This window comes from Rhinolophus sinicus, linkage group LG05 (assembly GCF_036562045.2).
Source record: "Rhinolophus sinicus isolate RSC01 linkage group LG05, ASM3656204v1, whole genome shotgun sequence".
In the NCBI taxonomy this organism is placed as follows: domain Eukaryota; kingdom Metazoa; phylum Chordata; class Mammalia; order Chiroptera; family Rhinolophidae; genus Rhinolophus; species Rhinolophus sinicus.
The window spans coordinates 83759676-83787593 of record NC_133755.1 but is presented as its reverse complement, the minus strand read 5'-3'; the positions used below and the strand labels follow the sequence as shown (position 1 = coordinate 83787593).

Genomic DNA, 27918 nt, shown 5'->3' with positions numbered 1-27918 from the left:
AGATTCAACTCTTAATGCAATGACTTCTTTCATCTTCAAGTCAGTACAGAATAATCCAAAACTATCATTAAATAGCACATTTAAGGAAACTAAGCCACAAGAGTGTTGCATTATGATTTAATCTAATTGCACAAAAATTTGAAATTACAACTCCTCTGGATTTCTAAGAGGAAGGTTATGCATGCCTCCATATTCAATTCTGCACTGTTACATTTAAACCATATAGTGAATTTTACATCATGATGGATCAATTTAGAACTCCCATGCAACACTTGAAATTATATAAAATGGAAGCAATTTTTAAAGCTTTGTGGAAAGTTCTCATGCTAATGACAAAAGCTTTTCTTATGGGCAACTTTGGGTTATATGCACCGGGGTTGCTAAACTTTAAAATGTTGGTCACTGAGTATCATGGACTTGAAACTGGCTTCTACTCCTAAAAAAATGAAAAACAGTACTGTCACTTAGGGGACAACCAAATAGTCCCTTCATTTCAAAAGCCTCTATTTTGTTTCTTATAAGATTTGTGTAACCAACTGCTTTCCCGGGGACAAGAACTATGGTAATAGTGGGCTCAACTATTACACAATTACGCTATTATTTTATTAATTCAAAAGCACTTTACAAGAAAATATAAGTATGGCTTCCAATAGGAATGTTATACCTGAACTTGACACCAAGCTCAGATTTTAGTTTTGCAAGGAAAAACAGGCTTTCAGGTTAAACAACAATTTGTAACCAAAACTTTAATCCCAAGGATTCTCACAAAACATATTACAAATGACAGCATGAAAAAAAATTTTGCACAGTAACTCAAAGTTCAGCTCTACAATGTACCCTTAAACTGGCATGACACTGGTATCTTGGATAGTCTCAAATTTCCAAAAGAATGTTACAAAGAGCTATGTATTCATATACTGCAATCACAGAAGAAACTTATGACCTAAGGCAAGGTAAACTAACTTTCTTGAAACTTCTTTGATTCTATACCAACTGGACAACCTCTGTCCAATGTGAAGACTAGTTGGACTTTTTTTTTTTTTAACCTCTAAATCTAGTTTTAATGACGCAGCTTTAATTTTTACCTGGCTTGTGCTCACAGCAGCTTTTGAAGACTGCACGTTCAACTGCAGCTGCGTATTATATCCCAGCTATGGAAGATCTTAGGTTCAATTTTTGCTAGTTTCCGTAATATTAAACATCACACTTTAGCTGGGCAGGGGAGGTTTATTATCTATCAGTCTCTGCAAGACTAAAAAGTTAAAAGCAAATTCGATTTTGCTTAAGGGAACATTGTAAAGTAACAATTCTTGATATTACATGCCTCATATGATTCATTTCAAACCATAGAGAATTACATTTTTATGTGTCACTGTTCCAAGACAAACAAATGTGAACAGCTAAAACATCTTAAAAATGCACCAAGCTTATGAAGTCTCAAACAAAACTTGAATTTTCTGTACATACTCCTGTCAAATGAAGTCATTTCCTGTACACCACTCCTCTTGCAAACTGGTCTTCTATTTCCTTTCATTTGACCTAGATCGGCTAAAAAAAAACCAGAAAAACAAGTTGCATCTGTAACTTGGTGACAGTGACAAAACATCAAGATTTTTACGGTAGAAAGTTATGAAAATCGTATCATAATGGCTTAGGACCTATTTCTGTTTCCAGTACATTATGTATGCAAAGTCTTAAATGGCTCAAGTCCTTGAAGATCTTACCTACGAGACCTAGAGAAGGATCGGGACGGCTTGTGATTTCTCTCCCGAGACAGTGATCTCTCTCTTCTCCTATCTCTAGAAAGGGACCTAAAGCCAGTGGGAAAAGAAAATTAGGGCCATTCAGGATTATACGCAAGTATTTCTAATACTTTTGAAAACTAAAAGCTGTTTCATCCTTACAACTTAACATTGGCTCTATATACCGTTTGAGTTATTACTAAAGCCAATGGTCTACTACCACTAACCAAATCATTTGCAAAACAGCAGCAATGCTGCCATTTCTGAGAATGTGGCCAATAAAGGCAGTATTTACCTGCTCCGACTGCGGGAGAAGCTTCTCCGTCTTGGAGATCTAAAAGCAGAAACAGGAAAATTAGGCTAATTGTCAATTAGTATTTATGGCATGAGGCATTTCCCAACTTTTGAATCTCACTGTTGGGCCCAGTGAATGTGCCGAAGAACTGGCACCCATCATCCAAAAAAAATAAAAAGTAAAGAAAAAAAAAAGGCACAGAAGGATTAAGGAACCAAAAGCTCAAGTGAAAAGCAGGTATTCCAACCATGGATTCACTTTAACAAAGAATGCTTCACAGCAGATCTGTCCAATGCAAAACTTCATGTCAAACTAACTTCACTACCCAAAACACCACACCAAAATGTAGTCCCACAAGTAGTTCCAAAAACAGTACCATAAACCAGTATTTGGAACCCATGCAAACCTGTAAGTCCATGACAAGACTTAGGTACCAGGTGGATAGTGTAATTCTGTGAAAACGCGCTAGGTGTAAATATTGATGCCATTAAGTGCTACATTAGAACTGCATTTGTGATCGTCACATTTAAGAGTGTGTTTAGACTTATCCAAATTACCTTAGCTTGGCCCACTTCACCCCCAAAATTTTAAAATTTTGAAAACTGTTAGTAAAACCATTTAAAGGTGATAGGAGTGAACAAATTTTTGCTAGAAAGGAAAGCTAAATCTGTTAGTTATTAAAATTTTTAGTTTGGCATCTCACACATGCAAATAAGTTTCGCCTGAAGGTCTAGTTACATTATGAGTTCCCTATCACCCTTAAAAGTTTTATTCAAGCAATATATATGTACATTACCATTCAATTATGCACAGCCAGCCTTTGATCCAGAAAAAAAGAATTACTTTAAGCCGCTTACTCCTTATTTTAACCAGCAGTAAACTGTATAAGCAGGAAAAACTTACTAGTTTTGGGTTTCAACAAGCTAGAAATGGTGGTGAGGCTGCCGGACTGACGGCCAGGAAGAATTTGCTGAAAAGGTTTTGCCAGATGTTGCGTTGGATTTAGTTGGTTGGCGAAGGGGGTGTTGTGGATTTTTCCTGCTTTTTTGTTAGCCGAAGGCTGCTGCTGTAGTTGTTGTGAAGACATTTGGTAAATAAACAGCTGAGCTGATTGGCCAGGAATGTGTGGGCGGTCGAGGTGGCTGCTGCCGATTTGGTTAAGGTTGGAGAGAAGGCTGAGAGAAAACAGCATGCTCGGGAACCAAAGGGCGGTGCAACCTGACGACTGGCCATGCCTGGGTCATGTGAAACGACACCAGCCAAGCTGAATGGGGCGCGCTGGTCACATGACGCTGAAAGGGCTAGTTGACTGGCTAATGCAGACTCAGAGGGTGGTGAGAAGAGACATGATGGTGACTCTGTAACGGGGTTCATTTTTATTAATAGATGGACCAAAAAGCACAAAAAAAAATGAAAAACAAGCCATCAGTACAACCATCTATTAGCTAACAAATACGCTTTATTATGATGGGCAACAGTGTGTTTTGTTTTTCAAAATAGCAAAAGGGGCAAGATTTTGAACTCCTATCTCCTAGGACTTCACTCACCTGTAAGAGGTAAATTCAGTCCTATAGAAACTATTTTGGAGGTTGGAGATGTGGAGTTAGCATCCAAATACTGCCTGGTCCAAGAATGATGCCATTTTCAATTATAAAAAAACTGAATTCTCTCCTATTTGGGTTTGAAGAACAGATGACTGGGATTACTTTTTAGCCCCCTTTATTGGTCAGTGACTTTAGTTTCAGAATGACTTCTATTTTACCAGTTGTAACATTAAAACAGCTGCCTGTTTGATAAATATTACAATCGTGCTAATAGTAGAAAACACATTTTTGTGAAGAGCTAGAGTTGAATGTAATGTTTGTCATTATGGAGTCAAGAAATGGAAAAAGGCCTAAATTGAAGTACAAGGGAAGACTTGGAAAGATGCAACTAGAAGATGAACTAGAAGATAGATCCAAGATAGAAGTTACTGACTACCAACATGAACCTAAAGACAAAAGCCAACACTCAGCACAACTCACATACCCCAAACTACACCCAGCAAATGTTTCATAAAAACTTCCGATTCTTCACAGTAAGTTAAAAACCCACCAACAAAGTTTAAGAGAAATACCTGCTCCTATTAGCTACTCCATTACACCAATACCTCTAAGCACGCTCTCTCCCAAGTACCTGCGGCGAGGTGGAGGACTCCTTCTCCGATAATCGTCTCGAGGGCGACGACCCCACGAGGGAGGTGGACCACGATTTCGACTTCTCTTTTCACCATTCGACAGTTCCACTCTTACTCGGCAGCCACATAGTGTTCTAGAAGGGAAGAAACATTAATTACATTTAAAGCCACACACTTTCTAAGAGACGTGTGTTAAAGCAAAAACTATTCCTAGTTAATGTCTTAGCAAAAACACATCCAAATGCCTGTAGAATCCTTAATACCGAAACAAGTTTTTGTTCCCTTATTTTTCTCTCTTAAAGAAAACCAACTTCCTTACTGTTAAGAGGCAGCCTCATCAGTGGGCTCAGTGTTAATTTAACAGTTGCAATTAAAGTGTGAAAACCCCTGAATTCATCCTCAAAGAACTAGTTCATCTGTACATCCTGTTGTGCCTTCTTCCTTGGAGATCTCAGCACTTGTTTAACTGATCTTACTACACTGTATTTGTTGGTCTCCCCCCCACCCCACCCATGTAAACAGAGCAATAAACAGGACAGAAACATTTTGACCATTTTACATCACATCACCCTTCCCCTCATTCACCATCCTGATAGTTGACCAAGAAAGTGCAGCTGAGAATAGTAGAAAAAAGCAACTATTCCTCACTCACTTCTCATTGGCCTATAATCATTAAGTTTAGACAAGCCACCATATTTGGACAGTGGGAAGAGGTGGGGGTCTGGAAATGTTTTTGCTATCTGCTTGGATACATAACCTTTTATACAGCTTTACAGCCAACCCTCAGACCATTTAATTTTGGGATTTTAAGGATTAACAATTTTCCTTGGTTTCATGAAAACCAATGGTTTGCAAATACCAACCAGATGGTGGAAGGATTCACTATTAAGACTCAGGCATTACTTATCAGCCAAGTACCTTAATAGGACACTAATTACAAAAGGAAATGGCTATACAATCCATACTTCCTAAAGGAAGCACTTCAAACACAAAATGGTTTAATAACGGTCCCCATGTTAACCATCATCCAGCCACATACAACAAGCATCCTCTTAAAGAGGATATTTAATTCCACAATTGTTTTAGAAACAATTCAAAGGTGACAAAAACAACTGACGATGAAGAATTTAGATTAAAATGTTGCAACCATATTTTGGATGCAGCTGGATCCACCAAGAATTGACCATTAAACTTTTCTTCAAAGGCCAGTCAACTTCCTACTGAACTTCCTACTAAACTCTACTAAAACTGTTGAGTCTTATTTTTGATTGCAAAATAGTTTTATGTAAATCTCTAGTAAGATCAATTTGATAACCACGAAGCCATCCAAAACCACATATTCCCAGGGATTTTAAAAATTAGAAATACATAGTCACCATTAGTATAAATCAATCATTAAATTACCTCCCATCTAGCTCTCGGACAGCATCGGCTGCATCTCGGGGATCTTCAAATTCAACAAAAGCAAAGCCGGGAGGGTTTCTAGCAACCCACACACTTCGGAGTGGTCCATAATAGCCAAAAGCTCGTTCCAATTCAGTCTTGTTACCGTTGTTTCCAAGATTACCTACATAAACCTTACAATCCAATGGACAGGAATCACGATGCATTTCTGTTAAAAAAACAAAACAAAAAAAAAACACCTCAAAATATTTTAATTTACCCAAATAATCCACAGTGAAAATAAAACAGATTCTTAAGAATGCCAAAATATATATACAAAAAAAAAAAAAGTGAAATTACCACTCTTGAAACACCCATTTCTCCCTAATCGTTACAGATAACTGTCAGGAAGCCAGCACAAATTGCTTAAGAATGCCTCCTTAAAAAGAGAGGGAAAAATAAACACTGGAGGAACATTTACTAAAACCTGGGCACTGAGTTAGGGACTTTACCTGTTATTTCATCTTGAATAAAAACACTTAGAAAAGTAGGATAACCTCACGCAAATCCTTTGGAAGCTCAAAAACCAAATCAAACAATGCAGAGAACAGTAGTTAAGGCTAAACAATTAGAAAAGTCATACTAATGTGCCTTATACACCAAAACTTTAACCAGCTTCATTCCTAACCAGCAAGAGTGTTATTTTTAATTATCTCATAGCAGCGCTATTCTTAACAGCCAAAGGTATTAACCCAAACGTCCACCAATGGATAAACAAGCAAATGTATTATCCAAATAATGGATTATTCAGGAAAGTACTGATAAATGCTACAAACACGGATGAACCTCAAAAACATGCTAAATTATAGAAGCCAGACACCAAAGTGCACATATTACGATTCCATGTATATGAAATGTTCAAAACAGGTAAATCCAGAAACAGATTAGTGGTTACCAAGGCTGGGCAGGAGGCACTGGGGAAAAGGGAGTGGTTGCTTAATTGATACAGGTCGAGTACTCAGGAGAGGTAATAAAAATGTTTTGGAACTAACTAGATGTGATAGTTCAACATTATGAATGTACTGTAGCTGAATTATACACTTTAAAATGACTCTTGTGTTAATATCACCTCAAGGGGGAAAAATTAGGTGTTTCTTATGCAGGAATTTACTGAAATTTTGGGGCTTGTATTTGATAAACCTTCATCACCAAGTCGCCTCAGCAATGGTTCTAGTCACCTTGTAGGCCGGTTTCAATTGCATCAAAGAGCACACTACTCAATAACTCAGCTCGTGGGCTTTTCATGAACACCACATGTTCTTTTTACTTTGGACTTATCCAATTAAAAAAAAACCAGTCCAGACACATGCTACCTGCGTGACCCCACCCTGTGCCCAGAAGTTGAGACCAAACCACTGGAGACTGTTTAAAAAAAGAAGCAAAAAAAAGCCTTTGCCGTGACCAGTTTCAGGCCTACAGATTACTGGGAAGTAGCTACAAGAACAACACCGCTCACGGAAAATCGGTTTAAAAAAATGGGTCCAGGCTGTGAAATATGAAGTCAAATTAAAATAAGATGAAAACAAAGGTGAGTACAAAAACCATTTAATATGGATCTAAAGGTCCAGTCTTGATTAGTGACTTGAGGAAAAAAAAAATCCTAGGATCTTAAGAAAACGTGGAGCAGCAAAAAAAAAAAAAAAAAAGGCGCCATAAATTCAAAGGCCGCGGCCTGGAGTACAAAACGGTTACCGGCTCCCCCTTTGCTTCAACTCTCGGGTAACCCCACATCCCGGTATACCCCAGGTGAGGATTACGAACACCACTTCAGGGCCGGGGTACGGCCTCTGGGGTCCTGGAGCCCCTGCCACCGCCCCGTGCAGAACGTCACAAAATGGCGGCGGCGTCTCTTTGTCTCAATCTGGCGCCGCCATTGGGCCTGGCCCTACCTCGGTACTGTTAAGTTCCATTTGCCTCTTCACTACTTTGGACGCTGGTCTCTTACCGAAATCTTGGGTTAGAAATACGGAGGCTCCAATCCACACACCCACGGACGGCTCTTCCGTTCCCCTCCGCCCAGCTTCCACAAGCACTGTCACAGCCCCGGCGTCCACGAAATGGCGGACCAGCGCCGTCTCCTTGCCCTTATTTATACGGCATCATGAGTCACATGACTGGACTGGCTCGCCCAATGAGAGGCCGAAGAGGCCGTGACGTGAAGGCTACAAACTCAGCGAGAACCGCGGTTGCTGAGAGCGCGCTCTGGCCACGCTGTCGGGTCCGTGGTCCCGCGCGCATCTGCGCTCCAGCCGCCTCAGACCTGGAGCTTCTTCAGGTGTTCCCCTGTTGCCGAGCTCCAAGTTATTTTCAATCCCCTCTCCCTCGTCTCCAAATCGACTGGCGTTATTAACACTACTGCCGTCACTCCCAAACACTGATAGAGCCATTTGCTCCTAATAAGATTTAGATATTAGATGAATTCATTACTTGATCCTAGCCAGCGGTTGGGCTGGAACTAAGACCAATCGCGTTTACAAACGTGCCTCAGAGTTGCTCCAAAGGTCACTGGGCTGTTTGTGACCCAGCTACCATCAGATTGTGCCCGCCCAGGTCCTACATTTATGGAAAAGCCCGATCCTGGAAAGTCAGCCCAACTCTGGCTGGTTTTCCGTCTCTCACCCAAACTGCAAGGTTTGGCAGAGACGGGTGGTGTCATCAGCCTGAACTCTTGAAACGTTTAATAGAAATTCAAAGGCAAATGAGACCATTCAGGCCATCTGGAAACTATCACCTTTACCGAGTAACAATAAAAGGAAGTTCCTAAAGAAGACTGAATTTAAATTCTGGGCCCCAAAACAAATGCCAGGAAGGGCACCTGTGGTTTTTCTTCTGGAAAAGGCTGTTATGTTGATCTGGGGCGGGGTTGGGGGTCCGTGGGCCACTCACACCTTCCTCCGTTTTCCACTCCACCTAGGAAGAAAGAGCCGCAAGAATTATTAACTATTGGGAGAGAAATACTGCAGTTGTGTTAGTAAAATCACCATGATCGCCCTATTCGGAAGAGGGAGTTCAGCTACGGTAGGAAGTGTGTCTGGTGTCCTCAAACTTCATCCTGTACCCCCTTGCAGTGGACTTTGACTTACATATTGCTAAAATTTATTTAAATCTGCTCTCAATGAAAAAGGAAAAACAACAATAACCTGTATCTACTGTCATTAGCTTCAAGATATGACAATTATTTACTTAAGTCTTAGATCTCCCAGATGTTTTCCTTTGAAGTCTTATCTCCCATCGTGGCTCTAAAAGGTTTTTCCATTGTGGGGGGGTGGAAATACGAAGATTTAATCACCCCGAGCCTTAGTTTTCTCATCTATAAAATGGGAATTACAGGGGAAGAAGGGGAATGGGAACTCCAGTTGTTGAGCCAGGCCCTACACCAGCCTTACCTGCAGTGTTTCCCAGGTGAAGGGGGATTCTAGCAAACCCTCTCTTTCACATCTTACTTTTCTTTCCTTCTCTAAATGCTTTTCTGTTCTGGCTCACTTATATTTGCCTTGACTTTCTCCTCTCCTCTTTTCTCCTCTTTTTAAGTTTTTCTTCTGCCAAAGCAAAGGCTTTGGAGTCAGACAGTCCTGGATTTGGACCACAGCCCCACTGCTACTTACAGCTAAAGTATCTTAAAAAGAATCCCTTAACCTGTTCAGGGTTAATGTTTCTCTCTGTGAAATGGGCTGGTACGTTGCAGGGTTGTTATGTAGGTGCTGTCTCTACCCATAGAAACTTCAGCGTTTGTCTATTGTGGTCCTTCCTGCGTCCCCAGGGCCTGGAAACAAATCTGGCACACAGCAGGGTATCAATACATATTTGTTTACTTAAGTAATTAAAAGAAATATATATGCAAATCACCTGGCACAATCTCTTCTCCAAAAATGCTGACTCTTTTTAAATGTTCTTTTCACATCTCAGTATCCCATTCTTTCCTACAATTTTTCCTGGGTTTTTCGTTTGTGTGTGTAATGCTAATCTAGCTTGCATCTTTCAATGGAGCATTCTTAATCCCTCCGACTGTATTCGTGAATACACTTTGAACCTCCTCTGTCCATCTACACACACTTTCTATCTTCTGGTAACTACAGCCAAATGAATTATCTATCCATTTAAATTGCGGAATATCTTACTGTTCCCTTTAAATTTATTCAACCACCAACCATTCTTGTCTAGATCCTAGAACCACGTGAAGCTTCAAGAGAACGTATCAGAATTTCTTGGTAGGGACAGAGAACGGGGATCATATGTTGTAGTGAACATCTCTTGATTTTCAGGGAAACTACCTTTCTCACAGTAAACCATGTTACTGATTCAGGTCTGGTTGGGCCCTACAACCCACTTTTTCAGGGGTAGGGACATGATCACCCCGGGTTCATTAAATCATTCCAGTGCTTAGCCTCACTCCCACCCTAATTACAATGGATGAGTAATCCAAGAATAGTCAGCAGCTGATTCCAGCACTACTGCTAGGCCAACCAAAGAGAGGTTATGCTCATTTCCTCTGACTAGTGGGGTCCTGAGCCAGGGCAGCCATCCTGTTTCCAGAAGGGAAGAAGCAGGCTCGGGTGGACCCAACCTAAGGGAGGGGAGCTGAGAGATGGGGAATAAGGAGCCCTGGACCTCTTGTTGAAGAACCCAGTTCCATTTTCAGAATTCCCAGTTATTTGAACATACATGTGCCCTACCTCCTCCCCCAACTTGCCTAAGCCACTTTGAGTTGATTTTTTTCCTGTCACTTGCACACAGAAAAGATTCCAAATATAGAAATTACTCTGACAAAGACTTCTCACTTCCTCAAGTTGAGAACCATGGCACCAAGTTATCTTGCAATTCTAAAAATATTCACCTGTTACCAATTCACTAAGTACTTTTCCTTTTTTAATGTAAGAAAAAAAAAGTTACTGATGGCTAGGCATGAATATCTATGTAGAAGAATTAATACTTTAAATATTATGGTTGACTTCAAGTATCCATGAAGGAAAATCTAATAAGAGTATAGAGCTTAACAATATTTCATTAATTACTTGGTTTAGTCAATGTCATGGCAGGAAGCACATAGCACACTCAACAAAGAGTTACTGAAGAGGTAATTATGTACAGAGGTATAGGCAGGGTTAGGAAACCGGCAAGGGAATGAGGGACTCCCTGAGGCAGCTCTTAGGCCCAATGGGGCCAGGAAGGGAGCAGGGTTACCAGAACCAGCTAAGTACTGTAGCTACAAAAAGAGGTCACTGTGACACTAGGTAGAGGCACTGCAACAGCCCAGTTGTGGTTTGTTTGTTTTTTGTTTTTTGTATGTGCATTTTTTGGAGGTGGGGATGTCAGAGGTGGAAAAACTGAACTACTCTCTCTTCCCATAGTCCCATCTTTTCATGGTGCCTCCTACATAACACAAAGCCACCTGGAAACCTGAGGGCACGAGAGCTGGGTGATGCAAGCCTAGAAGTCAGCCTCCCAGGGCACAGAGCAGAGCAAACTGGAAAACTCATCTAAGTCTATGCTGTTTAATAGCAGCACCTGGGCACATGTGGCTATTTGAGTCTGAACTGAGATGTGCTGTAAATATAAAATACATGCTGGATTTCAAATAGTATTTAAAAAGAAAGAATGTAAACTATCTCATTATTAATTTTTATATTGATTACATGTGGAGATGGTAATATTTGTGATATATTGAGGTAGAAAGTATATTATTAAAATTAACTTTGTCTATTTCTTTATACTTTTTTAACTGTGTGGCTCACATTCTATTTCTACTGGGCAATGTTGATCTACCAGGACAAATGTAAAATGACCACGCACAATTGCAACACATAATCATTTAAAAACTCATTTTAACCATATGGTTTCACTTATATGTAGAACCTGAAAAAACAAAGAAAACAAAATAAAAACAGACTTATAGAAACAGAGGCCAAAGGGATGGTTACCAAAAGGGAGGGTGTGGGGAGGATGGGTGAAAAAGGTGAAGAGGAATATATTCAATAATATTGTGGTAAGTTTGCACAGTGACAGATATGTGGATGGAAAAGGGGCCACATGTTAAACCTGACAAGCTCAGGAGACAAAATAACCACAGGGTGGCGTGAACATAAAAATTCCTAATAAGGTGGGCCCTGGCAGGAAGTCACATCCTTGGCCTGTAGCTTTCTTGACAAAGGTCAATCTTTACTTTAAGTGAGCCTGTCTGTTATCTTTTTGCATCTAAGATAACATACCCTTGGAATATCAGAGTAATCCCTTTTTCTGGACCCCTCAGGGGGCACAACCCACCACATCAGAACAGGAAACTACCACATCCCTTATTGTTATCTAATTCCCCAAGTGCCATCTCTTTGTGCTGTAAAATGCTATTAACTATACTGTACCCACCAATGTAAAAGAAGTGTGTGTCTCTCCATTTTGCTTTATATCCAATCCCAGAGATTTCCCCACTTTGCTTTCTCCCACCCCCTTAATCCACAACCAATGGATTTCATGTAACCCTCCTGCTTTGATTCTAATGTATAAAATAAGTTGCAAAATGGCCATTTTTCTGGAGCATTTTCTCAATCCGTTGAGACTTTGCTTCCCAGCAATTGTCGTCAGTTTGGCTCAAATAAACTCTTACAAGTTTCCCTTAGGCCGGATGTTTCTTCGTTGACAGATGGTTACTAGAATTAGTGGGGTGATCACATTGTAAGGTATAAAAATATTGAATCACTATATTGTACACCTGAAACTAATATAACTAATATAATATTGTATACCAACTATAGTTAAATAAACTTTAAAAAATCAGGGAGAACTTTTTTTTACTATAATAAAATAAATTTTCCAAAAAAAAATCAAATAAATAAATACTCATTTTAGTTTCATATCCTGAACAACTATGTGAAAACAGTATTTCTGCAAATTACATAGTTTTAAGCTTTTCTAAATAACTAATTGCTTTGATGTTTTGAGATATCACCCTTCTATGTATTTTTTATATGATTCCCTGAAATAGTTTTTTGGATCATATTACGTAGTTAACAACCATTCATTCATTCAAGAAGTATTTATTGGGTACTTCCTATTTTCCAAACACTGAGATGGATTTGGAGGAAAAAGCAGTAAGCCAAAACAGAGCCTCAGGTTGCCAGCGTGGGTCTAAGTTCCAATACAGAGGAACATTAGAGAAAAAACTACACAAGTAGTAGTGAAATTATTTATGTGGAAAATGGTCTGGAGAAGGAAGTGGTACCTTAAGAACATACCTTAGGAGAGATTGGCCTGATTAAGTAAACCAAAGAAGGCTTCCCGGAGGAAGTGAATGATTGAGCAAAAGCAGGAGATATCAGGCAAAGCTTGTGAGAGGAGGGAGAGAATGTTTCCTGGAAGAGGGTATAGCATGTGTAAAGTTCCTGTAATAAGTTAGAAGAATTTTTAAAAAAAATAAAAAAGCCAGTGTTGCTAAGCACAAAAGTGAGGGATAGACTTAAAATTTTATTAATAACATGTAAAATGTTCATGTTATACATGTATTGATTCATATATCAATAAGTCCTTACCAAGTGCCTAATAAGTGCTTTCAATAAAGCAAGATGAATCAGTCACATTCATTCAGTCAATAAACATTAATTGAATACTTCTCTCTGGAAGGCTCAGAGAGCTGCTATAATATAATGGTAGGTTAGAAGTGTGTGCAACCAGGAGACTTTCTCCCTCCTACACATAGAAGATTCCAGGTGACAACTAGACTTTTCATTCTCTGAGGGGAGGAGGGTTTATGTCTTGAAAGGAATAATGATTGATTCTGGTGTTTTGATTAGTATCAAATTTATCAAAGTTAAAAAAAAAATTTTTAAAGATTTTATTGGGAAAGGGGAACAGGACTTTATTGGGGAACAGTGTGTACTTCCAGGATTTTTTCCAAGTCAAGTTGTCCTTTCAATCGTAGTTGTGGAGGGTGCAGCTCAGCTCCAGGTCTGATTGCCGTTATTAGTTGCAGGGGGCGCAGCCCACCATCCTTTGCAGGAGTCAAACCGGCAACCTTGTGGTTGAGAGCCCACTGGCCCATGTGGGACTCGAACCAGCAGCCTTTGGTGTTAGGAGCACGGAGCTCCAACTGCCGGAGCCACCAGGCCAGCCCAAAGTTTTAAGTTCTTGTATCCAATTCTTTTTGTATGGTTAAGCTAACCCTCTCATCATTGTTATTTTATTTTCTGAAAATCTAATTTTTTAAATAATATCAATAATTCCCACTGTCCTTAGAGAAAGTTTTAATCGAATCACAAATTAAGCAGAATTTCCCTAAACAATTAACCTTATTTAAACACTTAATGGATCTAATTCCTTTATATATCTCAAGCAACATTTGTACATTGAATGCATTTTATTTCCTGAAACATTTAACATAGCCAACTTAAAATTCTAACAAGCAAGATATCCTATGTTCATGGATTAGAAAACAATATTGTTAAGATGGCAATGCTACACAAATAATCTACAGATTCAGAGCAATCCCTATCAAAATTCTACAGCCCTCCCTTTTAATAACTTACTCTTTCATTAAAAGTTTTTTTTTCTGATTATTAATACATACTTGTTTTAGAAAATTTGGAAAATACAGGAATGTATAAAGAAAATAAGAATCATCCATAATTGCACTACCAACCAGAGCTAATCATTCTGTGGCTGTTACTCTTAAAACATTGAACTTTAGTTCACTAAAACTTCTCCAACCTAGCCATAGATTGTCTTCATGTTTTTTCCACAGAATATAAAACAGAAACATATATCATGTAAAAAAACATACTCATACAGAATAAAATGAGGTTCCTTTATAAAGTAGTTTCCTACAAAAACCTTCATTTACCACATTCCTATGAGTCAGAGACTCTAATACAGACTATGGAGCATTTAGTAAAATAGTAATAAGAAGAGAACAAAGAGGAGAAAGGGCAAGGAGCTTATTTCCAGATTCCACCCCCCTACTCCCCCCCACCCCCCAGACTCCTCATGCTGCTAGAGGCAGGGTGTCCACTCAAGTGAGAGCCTGTTCCTTCTTGGGACATAATCCCCTCGGCTGTCAGTCCTGGGATCAGATAGGAGGCGACATTAGTGGAATCAAACACTGAGTTATACTGAGTAGTCACAACCCTAGGATTCAGAGTTCTGAGCTGCAGGGTAAAGAGGGAAAAAACTAAGGTAGAAAGACATGGAGAAGAGACTTTTTTTTAGAAGAGAAGTAAAAAAAGTAGAAAGGAAGAGATAAAAGAAAGGTAGTCTACAGGCCTTCCCACCCCACCCCCCCACAAATGGAAAAGCCAATCCTCAAATTCATATGAATTTGCAAGGGGCCGTAAGTAGCCAAAAATAATATTGAAAAATAAGAACAAATTTGGAGGACTTACACTTCCCAATTTCTTTTTCCTTTATTCTTTTTTTTTTTTAAGGAGGGCACAGCTCACAGTGGCCCATGCAGGGATCGAACCAGCAACCTTGGTGTTATTAGCACCACGTTCTAACCAACTGAGCTAACCTGCCAACCCTACATTTTCCAATTTCAAAACTTACTACAAAGCTATATAATCAATTCATTGTGGTACTAGCATAAGGACAGACATGTAGACCAATGGAATAGAATTGAAAGTACGGAAATAAACCCATACATCTATAGCCAACTGATTTTTGACAAAGGCCAAGACTATTTAATGGGGGAAAAATAGTCTCTTCAACAAATGGGGTTGTGACAACTGGATATCCACATGCAAAAACTGAAGTTGGACCCCTACCTCATACCATATACAAAAATTAACTGCAAAGGGATCAGTGACCTAAGTATTAAATCTAAAACCATAAAACTCTTATAAGAAAACACAGTGGTAAATCTTCATGACCTTGGATTTGGTGATAGATTCCTAGATGTGACAATCACAGGCAACAAAAGCACAAGCAACAGAAGAAAAAATAGTTAAATTGAACTTCATCAAAATTAAAAACGTTTGTGCTTTAAAGGGCATTATTAAGAAACTGAAAAGGCAACTGTTGCTTAATAAAGAATTTGTCAGGTCTTTGTCCCAGATTCCTGGCATTGAGCTTCTAAAACCCTTGGAATTTCCTGAGCAACCACACGATTAGGAGGTTGGGACTTTGAGCCAGCTCTACTCTGGGGAGAGAGGCAGGGGCTGGAGACGGAGTTCAATTATGTATCCAGTGATTTAATCAGTGAAGCCTATGTAATGAAACTGATTAAAAACTCTGGATTGAAGCTCAGTGGAACTTCCTGGTTGACGAACATATTGATGTGCTGAAAGGACAACTGACCCTGATTCTATGAGGAGAGGACACAGAAGCTCTTCCAGAGCTTGCCCTATGCATTTCTCTATTTGGCTGTTCCTGATATAGATCCTTTATAATAAAAATGCAACAGTAATTACAGTGGTTTCTTGAGTTCTGTGAGTTATTCTTGCGAACTATCGAACCCGAGGGGGTCGTGAGAACCCCTACATTTGTAGGCACATGTGCAGGTGGCCTGGAGACCACAGAAATTGAGGCTGGTGTCTGAAGTGGAGGCAGTCTTATAGGAACCATGGCCTTGAATCTACAGTGTCTGATGGTAACTCTGGGTCGCTAATGTCAGAATTGTGTTGCAATAGTTGAGATTGAAACAGAACAATAACTTACAGAATGGGAAAAAATATTTGCAAATCACATATCTGATAAGGATCTAGTATCCAGAACTAGTATTATATAAAACACTCTTAAAACTCAATAACAGAAAATAACCCAATTAAAACATGTGCAAGTGACTTGAATAGACACTTTTCCAAAGAAGATACAGAAATGACCAACAAGCACATGAAAGGATGCTCAATATCATTAGTCATTAGGAAAATGCAAATCAAAGCCACGATGAGGTACAACTTCACATCCATTAGGATGCCTATAATAATTTTTTTTTTAAAGAAAAATAATAAATTGTTGGTGAGGATGTGAAGAAATTAGACCCCTCATACGTAGCTGGTAGGAATGGAAAATACTGCAACTCCCATGGGAAAGTTTTGCAATTCCTCACACAGGTAAACACAGAATTAATTACCTTATATGTATTTCTGCTTCTAGGTGTATATACATCCAAAAGAAATGAAAACAGGGACTCAAACAAGTACGTGCACATGCATGTTCATAGCAGCACTATTCACAATTGTCAAAAAGTAGGAACAGCCCAATGTCCATCCATGGATAAATTAATTGTAGAATACACATAAGATGGACTATTATTCAGCGATAATAACAAATGCTACAACATGGATGAACCTTGAAAACATTATGCTAAGTGAAAGAAGGCAGACACAAAAGACCACATATTGTATGATCCTACTTATATAAAATATCTAGAACGGGTAAATTTACAGAGATAGAATGCAGATTGGTGGTTGTCAGGGATGGAGGGGGGTGATGGGAAGCAGCTTCTTAAAGGGCACCAGGTTTCCTTCTGCGATGATGAAAATATTTTGGAACTAGATAGAGGTGGTAGTTGTGCAACAATGTGAATGTACTAAATGCTATTGGATTGTTCATCTTAAAATGGCTAATTTTTTATTTATTGGGGAATATTGGGGAATAGTGTGTTTCTCCAGGGCCCATCAGCTCCACGTCGTCCTTCAATCTAGCTGTAGAGTGCGCAGCTCAGCTCCAAGCACAAGCCGCTGTTTTCAATCTAGTTGTGGAGGGCGCAGCTCACACCGGCCCACGCAGGAATTGAACCGGCAACCCTGTTGTTAAGAACTTGCACTCTAACCAACTGAGCCATCCAGCCACCCTTAAAATGGCTAATTTTATGTTATGTGAATTTCACCTCAATTTAAAAAAAAAGAAGGGGGGGAGAAAGAAAATTATGGCAAACAAAAGTGTTCTAAGCCTCTAAACAACCCCTATAAATCTAATGTAAAAGACTAAATATTTGTGTCCCCATAAGATTCATGTTGAAACTCTAATTGCAATGTGATGGTATTTTGAGGTGGGGCCTTTGGGAAGTAATTGGGTCATGAAGGTGGAGCCCTCATGAATGGGATTAGAGCCTTTAAAAAAAAAAAATGCCAGAGGGGCGGCTGGTTAGCTCAGTTGGTTGGAATGCGTTGTTCTTATCAACAAGGTTGCCCATCAGATCCCCACATGGGCCACTGTGAGCTGCGCCCTCCACAACTAGATTGAAATAACTACTTGACTTGGAGCTGGTGGGTCCTGGAAAAACACACTTAAAATAAATAAAAGTTTAAAAATAAATTAATTAATTAATTAATTTAAAAAAGAGGCCAGAGAACTCTCTAGCCCTCTTTGGGCCATGTGAGGAGGATACATGGAGAAGTTAGCAGTCTGCAACCCAGAACCTGAACATACTGGCAACCTGAGCTTGATCTTGAACTTCCTGCCTCTAGAACTGTGAGAAATACTTTTATGTTGTTTATAAGTCACACGGTCTATCATCAGACCAGGATGTGGGATCTAAACACTGACTAAATATTTAATGACATTAAGGGATTATGATTCATTTTTAAAGAGTTATAATGAGACTATGCTGATGATTTTTAAAGTCCCTGTCTCTTAGAGACAGACATGCAGAAATACACGTGAGATGATATGATGTTCTGGAATTGCTTCAAGATAATATGGGGGGAGGGGAAGTGGATTGAAGATAAAACAAGATTGACTGTGAGCTGAGAATTGTTGAAGCTGGGTAACGGGCCCATGGGGTTCATTATGCTCTCCTGCTTGCCTTTATATGTTGAAATTTTCCATAATTAAAAAGTCAAAAAAAAAAAAAAAGGAAAAGAAAAAGAGAAAAGCCATAAGAGATGAGCAGGAAGAGAAGAAGAAGAAAAAAATTATGTTGATGTAATAGTGGAGCATATTATAGATTATGGAACATTTACATTTAGTAATTCAGAAGAGACAGGCTAGGGCTCAGCTTCTTCCAAAACCCCTTTTCGGCCAGCCACACAGTCCTCTAGAGGGAGGCCCGCCTGGCACTTAGAAGACAATAAATGTTTGTTGAAAATGAGTATAAAAGCTCTCCTTCCCAGCCCTGCCCACACTTGCCCAGAGACTGCAGCAATCCTCTCACCTTGGTCTTGGAGCAGAGAAAGACTATGAGCTCCGCGGGCACCCTAGCGATTGCACTTGGTCTATTTCCAACCTACCCAAGCATGGCTTGGTTGCTGCTGTATGCTTGCCACATATTTTAGTAGTTAAATTACAAATATAGAATACAGCTTTACTCTCCAGACAAAAACCTATAGCTTGCTTCATGAGTTTTTTTGTTTGGTTTTGTTTTTAAGTTTAAGGGGCAGGGCCAGCAAATGAGGGCTGTTCATTTCAAGTTATAGTTACGGTTCTATTAAGGTTATATGTACCTCCTCTCATTCACCACGTTGTGTCCTGGGAAAGTTTAGTCCTCTCAAAGTGTGTCACAGAATCAGAAAGGTTGGGAAACACTGAATCAGCAAAGGAATTACATAAGTAAAGGAAACTGGGAAGGCTGGTGGCCATTTTGTGGGTTGTAAGAGGATTCACAACTATTCTTAACCCTCACCTCCCCAAAAAAACACCCATAAAACTCCACACAGGTAACAAAACAATGCAGGCATGATTCATTTGTCAAATATATAAGTATTATATATATATATGTGTGTGTGTGTGTATGTGTATGTACATATGCACATATATACACATATACATATATATATAAACACTGGAAAAAATAGGAAAGGCTATATATCAAAATAATAGAATTTATCTCTAGGTGGTGAGATGGTTGAGGATTTTTTTTAGCTATCTGTTTCTCTGTATGATCTAGTTTTCTATTATTATATTTTAATGAAAATTAAAGTTCTTTTTACTGAAGAGCCAAAATACTTAAAATATAATTTGGATTTAAAACTTTAATTTCAAATTGGTCCACAGATTCCAGTAACCATCAGTTAATTCTCTGATTTATTTCTAGTCTGGAGGTGTCACGTGACCACTGAAGTTGAGTTAGCTGAGAGCATTTTAGTGATTCTGTTTCCCTGACACTGCCCGCCAGCCCCCCACCCCCAAATACCGTTCTCCATATGCAGCAACTGCCCCTCCCAACACAATAATTTTCACCCTGTGGTCGCCTCTGAATTGTACCTGATTTGTAAAATGTACTGTAGCACTTGTAACAAGTGGAAACTGGGATACACAGAGGGTTAAGTAACTAGCCCAAATTCACACAGCTTGTAAGGGATGGAGATGGGATTCAAACCCCAAGTCTGGCTCTGGAAACTGGTGATAACTTGAGGAGTGGAAAGCATCAATGCTCAGAAATTGTGGCCATTTGGAAAGGCTGCATTTGGCTTCCCTGGGTGTGTACGTTTATTTCTTCAGTTCCCCACGTTCCTCCGGGAACCCCAAGGAACAACATGTTACATGAGCTGAAATTCTTCCTGGCTGTGCCCGCCACCCCTCCCCCGCTAGGCAGCTCAGTTCCTGAGCCTCCTTTTCTGATTTTAGCTCCACCCTCTTCCCCCTTCAGCCTTCAGTGGCCCTGAACTTCAGGGCGGCCTCAGTGTATTCCCTTATTTGGTTCTCAGAGCCACAAAGAGTTCTGGAAAAGGATCCAGACCAGAATAAAAGTGTTGCTTGTGCAGCTGGGGGATGAGAAATCTTTATTTCAGCTTGGGCTCTGAAAATTAGAAATACAAGGAACCAAGTTTGGCCTCCAAAGTAACTGCAAGAAGCAACTGAAGAGGGCAGAGTGGAGGTGTCAAGATGTCACAATTTTCAGCGTGTGCTTAATTCCGTGTTTTGATATAGATTTGTCTTTATTCAGGTCCAATATGACTGTCTTTCTTTCTTTCCTGAGTTTCTAGAGTTTATATATCAATCCAAAAACCTCAGGCCCAGAAAGAAAGTGTAAAAAAAAATTCTAGGTAGCAGGTGCCATAGCTATCATAATTTATTTAGTATATGCGTAAATGTAGCACTTAAACCTTTAAAACCCTGTTCAGAACCCCCCTCCCCAGTTCCCCTAATCCTTGAAACTCTCTGAGGTAGATTCTTATTTCCATTTTATGGATGAAAAAACTGAGGCAAAAGAGGTTAAGTCACTTGCCCATGGTCCCAGAACTCAGAACTACCAATGCCAGTTTTGCCCCCTGCATTCAGGACACTGTAGCTACACGCCCATACTGCTTCTGAGCCCCACAGGTGTCTGGGGTTCTTGTCTTACTTAACATATTGCATTGCAACCTGTGATCCCTTCCTTTTGCACTTTTGTTCTCTCCCTTTCGGTTCCGCAAGTTCCCAACCCTGGCTCCTGTTCTCAGTGCCTTTCAGAGGGCTTCTTTGTCCACTGCTTGCTCATGCAGGGAGCCCTCAGGGTCCCTCCTGGTCTCTAACTGGCTCCTTGTGTATCTCTCCATGAGGGACCTCGTCTACATTCAGGAGCTATGTTCTTTGCTTTATCTTTGGTGGGGTGCTTATTCCTTCATGCCTGAACCATGCATCCAAATACACATGCTTCTTTCTCATGTCCCCAACGTACTTTGGACCCTAAATTCATTATCCTTCCATTCCATGCTCCTCATCTGCGTCTCTGCTTCTAGAGCCCTCTCATGGTTTTCATACCTGGCCCTGCCTGCTTACCTCCTAGTCACTTTGTCTTTCTGTTCCAGAAAGAAGCTATGGACCTCTGCATTCAGTTCCCTTTGCCTAGAATGTCCTTGCCTGGGGTTTTCAAGCTCTGGATCCCAACAGTAAGAAATACATGTGACATCACAATGCAGTACCCACGGGTCCCTGACCCAATGGGAGACAGTATCGAGGTTGTCTAAACAGTGGTTGACAACACCACGTTCATGTTCGAGTTAGAATATAGGTGCCAGGTCGCACCAGTTAGAATTGCAATCCAGTGTGTGTCCACACCCAGGGGAGTTATTCAAAATATTTAGCCATAGTTCAGCTCGGACCCTAGCAATCAAAACAGTCATGGGAGGGTGGCAAGAGAAGAGATTAGGCACTGGGGTGGGTAGAAGGTAGGCACTGGGGGTGGGGGATGGGGATTCTCAGAGCAGCAGCTATCTACAAAAACACAGAAATATTTGAATATTTTAACAACTGCTACAGCTGTTCTAGAGCCTTCCAGTTGAACGTCAGTCCTGTCTACCCCTTAGTTCCTGTGCCCCTTACCGACTCCACCATCTAAACTCACTTTCAGATTCCTGGCTTTTCTGCCACTTGCTACTTTTTGTCCCATCCTTGTTTGGAAAAGAGCCCAGGTATTTATTCCTAATAAATTCTAATTCCTGAAAGAAAAGCAGTCTGCTCAGACAGAAGTCAATGAAAGGGGTTCTCACAGTAAAGGAAGGTTGTCCCAGGACTGTTGGGCCACAGTGTTCAGCTTTCAGTTTCCGCCTCATACCAGCAGGTGCTGGGCCACACAGCACAACTGCTTGTGTGACACTGGTAATGACCTTGCTGCAAATGTCTTTCATTAGCAAGACATTAATGGTGGGGAGGTGAAATGTTTCTCAATAGACTCTGACCGCATTACTAGGAAGCAGGTGCCCATACAGACATACTGGGACAAGTCTTCAAAGTACCTTGGCAATCGAGTCTATTTATTTTGGAAGCAAACTCATATCAGGATTGTTGATTGTTGGCTGAGATCGAGAACTTGAACAACTTCCTCAAGCTCTTTTGAGTCTCACTGTCATATCTTTCATATTGCAAAATGGGAAAACAAGAATGACCTACCTGAATCAAAAAGGTGTGTGAGGATTAAAACAACTCTGATTTGAAAACTGGCAATTAAATGGAAAGAATTAAACATTTAATCTCCTTTTTAGTAGGAACTATATTTAGCGTACCTATATAATCTCAGTTGATGAGAATGAGAGAAATCTCTATTTTACTGAACAATGCCAGCTAATCGATGTAGAAATAATGTTAGAAATACAAAAGCATTTTTCAAGTGCCAATAAAATTGATTCAAGCAAGGATTGTCAATTGGTGTTAAAACCATTAGGTAATCCACCAATTGGACTAAAATTAAAAAGCCTGATCATACTAACTTTTGGTAAACATATGGAGGAATTGGAACACTTCTGAAATGCTGATGGGAAAGCAAAATGTACAATCACTTTGGAAAACAGTTTGGCAATTTCTTAAACCATTAAACATATACCCACCATATGACTCCTAGGTATTAGCCCAATAGAAATGAAAGCACATGCCCATATAAAGACTAATACATGAAAGTTCATAGCAGCATTCTTTGTAATAGCCCAAAAAGGCTTCTTGAGGAGATTGAGGATGTGATTCATAGATCCCCTCAACCATCTTAACAACAACAAAATAGAGATGAGATTATCTAGGAAAGATAAGTGAAGGAGCCTCTTGTCTACTGGAGTGAATCCCCATGACATGCACAGGAGACCCACAAGGCTCTTGAGAATTTTATATTAGAAGGAAACACTGACAGCTTGGACTGAAAGGGACAGAGGAAAGATAGAATGAACGAAGTCTGTTGGACCCTTGCCCCCAATCCCGTCAAATTCTATAGACAGGAAGGAGGCTGATAAATCTACTCAGTTGTATGGGTGGCTGGATGGCTCAGTTGGTTAGAGCACGAGCTCTCAACAACAAGGTTGCCGGTTCGATTCCCACATGGGATGGTGAGCTGCGTCCCCTGCAACTAAGATTGAAAACGGTGACTGGACTTGGAGCTGAGCTGCGTCCTCCACAACTAGATTGAAGGACAACAACTTGGAGCTAATGGGTACCGGAGAAACACACTGTTCCCCAATATTCCCCAATAAAAAAAATTAAAGAAAAAAAACTACTCAGTTGTAAACACACATACACCTTTCATTAGCAAGACATTTGTCATGCAGGGACTCATGCGGGTCTCAGCTCCCGCTCCTCATAAGAACACAGGATAAGGTGAGGCCAAACAGGAACACCCACAGAGCCATGGATAGAGGAGTCATACCACTATAATCTCTGTGGCGGCTGGGTTGGAGACACAGGAAGCAGGAGCCACACGACCTGCAACCTGCCGTCCACTTCTCTGTCAACCAACCAACCCCACTTGCTAGCTGCAATCTGCCTTGCTAAATGAAATCTGCTCTTGCTAGCTCAGCCACCATCTTCTTGCTAGCCCCCATTCTCTGCTAGCATAGCCTCGGCAGGTATATTAGTGGCCAATGGCTCACTGGTTACAGCTGACGGCCAACTAGCCACAGCTGATGGCCATCCAATCACAGTTGATGGCCATTTACTACCCAAGTGAGCATCTTTCCATGAGGGAGAGAGCCTGGAAACTGCACTCCTGGCTCTGTCCCCACAACATTCCGTTAACAAGGAAGGATGACTTGGAGCGCAGAGCCGTGAACCCAGAGAGCAAAGCTGAGAGCCATAGAGGGTTACGCCCAGGCCTTGAGACCTAATGGAATTTACTTGGCTGGCCTTTGAAATTTCTTGGGAACAGTGATTCCTTTTTACCTTCTATCTTTTTCCTCTTTGAATGGGAATGTCTATAACTGTTATCCTCTGCCAGACCCACCATTGTCTTTTGGGAACAGAAAACTTATTTTCTAGTCTCACACGTCCACAGATAGAAAGAAATTTTGCCCTAGGATGGATTATATCCAGAGTCTCACCAGTATCTGATTTAGGTGATTTCAATGATGAGAGTTAAATGAGATTTTGGACTTTGAGTTAATGCTCTAATGGGTTGAGACTTTTTGGGATCTTGGAACAGGGTGAACGTATTTGGAATATGAGATGGACAGAAATCTTTGGGGATCATAGAATAGGCAGAAAAATGGTCCCCCAACGATATCCACATCCTAATCCCTGGAATGTATGAACATGTATGTTACATGGCAAAAATGGAATTAAGGTGACAGATGGGATTAAGGTTGCTAATCAGATGACCTTAAAATGGGGAAATTATCCTGGATTATCTGGGTGGGCACAATGTAATCACAGGGGTGTTAAACGTTGAAGAGAGAGTCAGAGGGAGATGTGACTGGAGACTGGTCAGAGATATATAATGTTGGCTTTTAAGATGGACAAAGGGGACCATTAGCCAAGGATTATGGGCAACCTCCAGGAATTAGACAAAGCAAGGGAATGGATTCTCCCCCAGAGTTTCCACACCCGAACACAGCCCTGCTGACACTTTTGTTTAAACCCCGTGAGACCCATATTTAACTTCTAACTTGCGGGACTGTAAGATAATAAATTTTGTGTTGTTTTAAGCCACTAAATTTGTGATAATATATTACAGCAGCAATAGAAAAATCAATACAGTACCCTCTTAAAATGTGTCATTTATTATACATCAATTAAACCTTAATAAAGCTGTTAAAAATTAAGTGAATGATTGATAGAGAACTGTACACACAAATAGTGCCAATTAATACTACACGGGTTCACTTTTAGTTTCAAAATGGGGAATGGGGTGGATGTAACTATATAACGGGAGAACTGGGCTGTTATTCCCTTAAGACTGGTTAAATCTTAGCATCAGTGTTGGGTCTAGACGTTAGGTGTTGTCACGCGGGGTATCAGGCGGGGTCTCTGCTCCTGCTCCCCACATAAGAACACAGGACACAGTGAGGCCAAAAAGGAACACCCACGGAGCCATAGGTAGGGGAGTCATACACTATAGTGTGAGGACAGAGCCCCAGAAAGCAGTTTGCAGGCTCTCGGCCTCACGTGGAAAGGTGCTGGCTCAGGTAGTAAATGGCCACCAACTGTGATTGGATGGCCATCAGTTGTGGCTAGTTGGCCATCAGCTGTAACCAGTGAGCCATTGGCCACTAATATAACTGCTGTGGTTAGGCTAGCAGAAAATGGGGGCTAGCAAGAAGATGGTGGCTGAGCCAGCAAGCGGCGCAGTGAGGGTTGAGAATTGTGTGGCTCCTGTTTCCTCTTTCTCCAACCCAGCCGCCAGCGAGAGTATAGTGGTATGACTGCCCTACCTATGGCTCCGTGGGTGTTCCTTTTTGGCCTCACCATGTCCTCCGTTCTTGTGTGGGGAGCAGGACCAGAGACCCCGCAGGCCTCCCCGCACGACAAATGGCGCAGCGAGCAGGGTACAGTGCCGGCCAAAACCTACTGAAGCACGGTGGAGCAGTTTGTGCGTATGAACACCCAGTCTGAAGAAGACCAGGAGGAGCAGCTGCCGGAGAGCTGGACCCCCGTGGAGGGGTGGGAGGATGTGGACGGTTCCCCAACCAGCATAGTCCGGAGAAAGCAAAGGTCTTTGCAGCCCTGTGGGCTGGGAAGTGCTTGCTGAGGCAGCCCGGATGCAGGACTTGTAGTCCCAGGAGGAAACACTTGCTGAGTCCTCTGTGGGAGATGAAGGTGAGGTCAAGGTCGTCCTTCACCCCCAGGACAGCCCTGGCGAATGACTGTGGACTATGGGGAATTGCCTTCCATCCCTAATTTAATGGACCACTTGACTGTTTGCTTGGGAACTTAACCACCATGTAGTGGAACTGGCCGATGTTTGCTTTTGTGTCTTGACCGGCCACCATCGAGAATATGTAAGTACCTTGACTGTGAGCCGCTGTTGTTCCAGCATGTACCCTGAGAGGCCCAGAGAGAGTAGCAGTGCCCTGAGAGCCCTAGCTGTTCCCAGGAAGTCTGGCTGTTCCCAGGAACTCTGGCTGTTCCCAGGAACTCTGGCTGAGCCCAGGAAGTCTGGCTGTGCCCAGAGAGCGTGGCAGTGCCCTGAGAGGCCCTGGCTGAGTCCAGGAAGTCTGGCTGTGCCCAGAAGGACCTGTGGTGCCCTGAGAAACCCTGGCTGTGCCCAGAGAGCCTGGCTGTGTCCAGGATATTGCATTCACCTCCAGGCTCCTTGCACAGGGAAGATGCTTGTGGCTTGGATTGTGAGGCGAGACCCTGTAGAGGTGGAGTGTGGGGACAGAGCCCCAGAAAGCAGTTTCCAGGCTCTCGGCCTCACAAAGAAAGGTCCTGGCTCAGGTAGTAAATGGCCATCAACTGTGATTGGATGGCCATCAGCTGTGGCTAGTTGGCCGTCAGCTGTAACCAGTGAGCCATTGGCCACTAATATAACTGCTGTGGCTACACTAGCAGAAAATAGGGGCTAGCAAGAAGATGGTGGCTGAGCCTGCAAGTGGCGCAGTGAGGGTTGAGAATTGTGTGGCTCCTGTTTCCTCTTTCTCCAACCCAGCTGCCAACAAGAGTATAGTGGGATGACTCCCCTACCTATGGCTCCGTGAGTGTTCCTTTTTAGCCTAGCCACATCCTGCATTCTTATGTGGGGAGCGGGACCAGAGACCCCACAGGCCGCCTCGCGTGACACATGGCGCAGCGAGCAGGGTCTCCCACACGACAATAGTCTCACTGGAGGCTGGATTCACATGACGTGCGACCTGCTGTCCGCTTTTCTGCCAACTGACCGACTCCTGCTTGCTAACTGCAATCCCTGCTTACCAGTCACCATCTTCTTGCTAGTCCCCATTTTCTGCTAGCGTAGCCACAGCAGTTATATTAGTGGCCAATGGCTCACTGGTTACAGCTGATGGCCAACTAGGCACAGCTGATGGCCATCCAATCACAGTTGATGGCCATTTTCTACCTGAGCCAGCACCTTTCTATGTGAGACCGAGAGCCTGGAAACTGCTTTCTGGAGCTCTGTCCCCACAGGTGTCTTCTGATGAAGTGATATGAATACACAACATTCCTTAAACTGTTGTCCAGCCAAAATGTTTAAATTGAGTCTCTTACACCTTTAGAAATAACTTTCAATTTACAGCAAATGCAGGGTGCAAGATAAACACTGGCACAGGAAGTAAAAGTAAAATCAGAAACTGGAACATTCTACAGGACAGTTGGCCTGGTCTCTCTGAAAGTCAATGTCATCACAAAAGGATTAGAAGACACTAAGGACTGTAACAGCCAGATCAATGAACAGTCCTGCATCAATACTAGTTTCAACAAATTTGCTCTAAGGACATTTTTGGGGAAATTTGAATATGTTTTGTATATTAAATAAAATGAAAGGCTACAAGAGTAAAAAGGAAGAGATTATGGACCCTAAAAAGGGTTATAAAACAATATGAAGGATATGATATTATTTGAGTTAAAAGTATGTTGTCGTGCGGGAGACTGTGCTCACTGCGCCATTTTTCAGGTGGGGCGGCCTGCGGGGTCTCTGCTCCTGCTCCCCACACAAGAACGCAGGATATGGTGAAGCCAAAAAGGAACACCCACGGAGGCATAGGTAGGGGAGTCGTACCACTATG

General features: G+C 41.4%; 1 protein-coding gene across 1 annotated transcript; it reads right to left on the bottom strand.

Moving 5' to 3' along the window:
• Nucleotides 1-579: 579 nt before the first annotated feature.
• Nucleotides 580-7732, bottom strand: SRSF3 (serine and arginine rich splicing factor 3). The gene is made up of 6 exons (XM_019738814.2): nt 7602-7732; nt 5618-5825; nt 4213-4347; nt 2038-2076; nt 1725-1811; nt 580-1548 (listed from the first exon to the last, which is right to left on the bottom strand). The coding sequence occupies exons 2-6, from the start codon at nt 5821-5823 to the stop codon at nt 1521-1523; spliced, it is 495 nt and encodes a 164-aa protein (XP_019594373.1). The 5' UTR covers nt 5824-5825; nt 7602-7732; the 3' UTR covers nt 580-1520.
• Nucleotides 7733-27918: the final 20186 nt, after the last annotated feature.

Excerpts from the sequence above, each read along its gene's own strand:
- SRSF3 (XM_019738814.2), bottom strand. The coding sequence starts at position 5,823 with ATGCATCGTGATTCCTGTCCATTGGATTGTAAGGTTTATGTAGGTAAT. Across the intron at positions 2,077-4,212 it reads AGTCCTCCACCTCGCCGCAG|ATCTCCAAGACGGAGAAGCT; the intron begins GTACTTGGGAGA and ends TTCTGCTTTTAG. Across the intron at positions 1,812-2,037 it reads TTCTCCCGCAGTCGGAGCAG|GTCCCTTTCTAGAGATAGGA; the intron begins GTAAATACTGCC and ends CACTGGCTTTAG.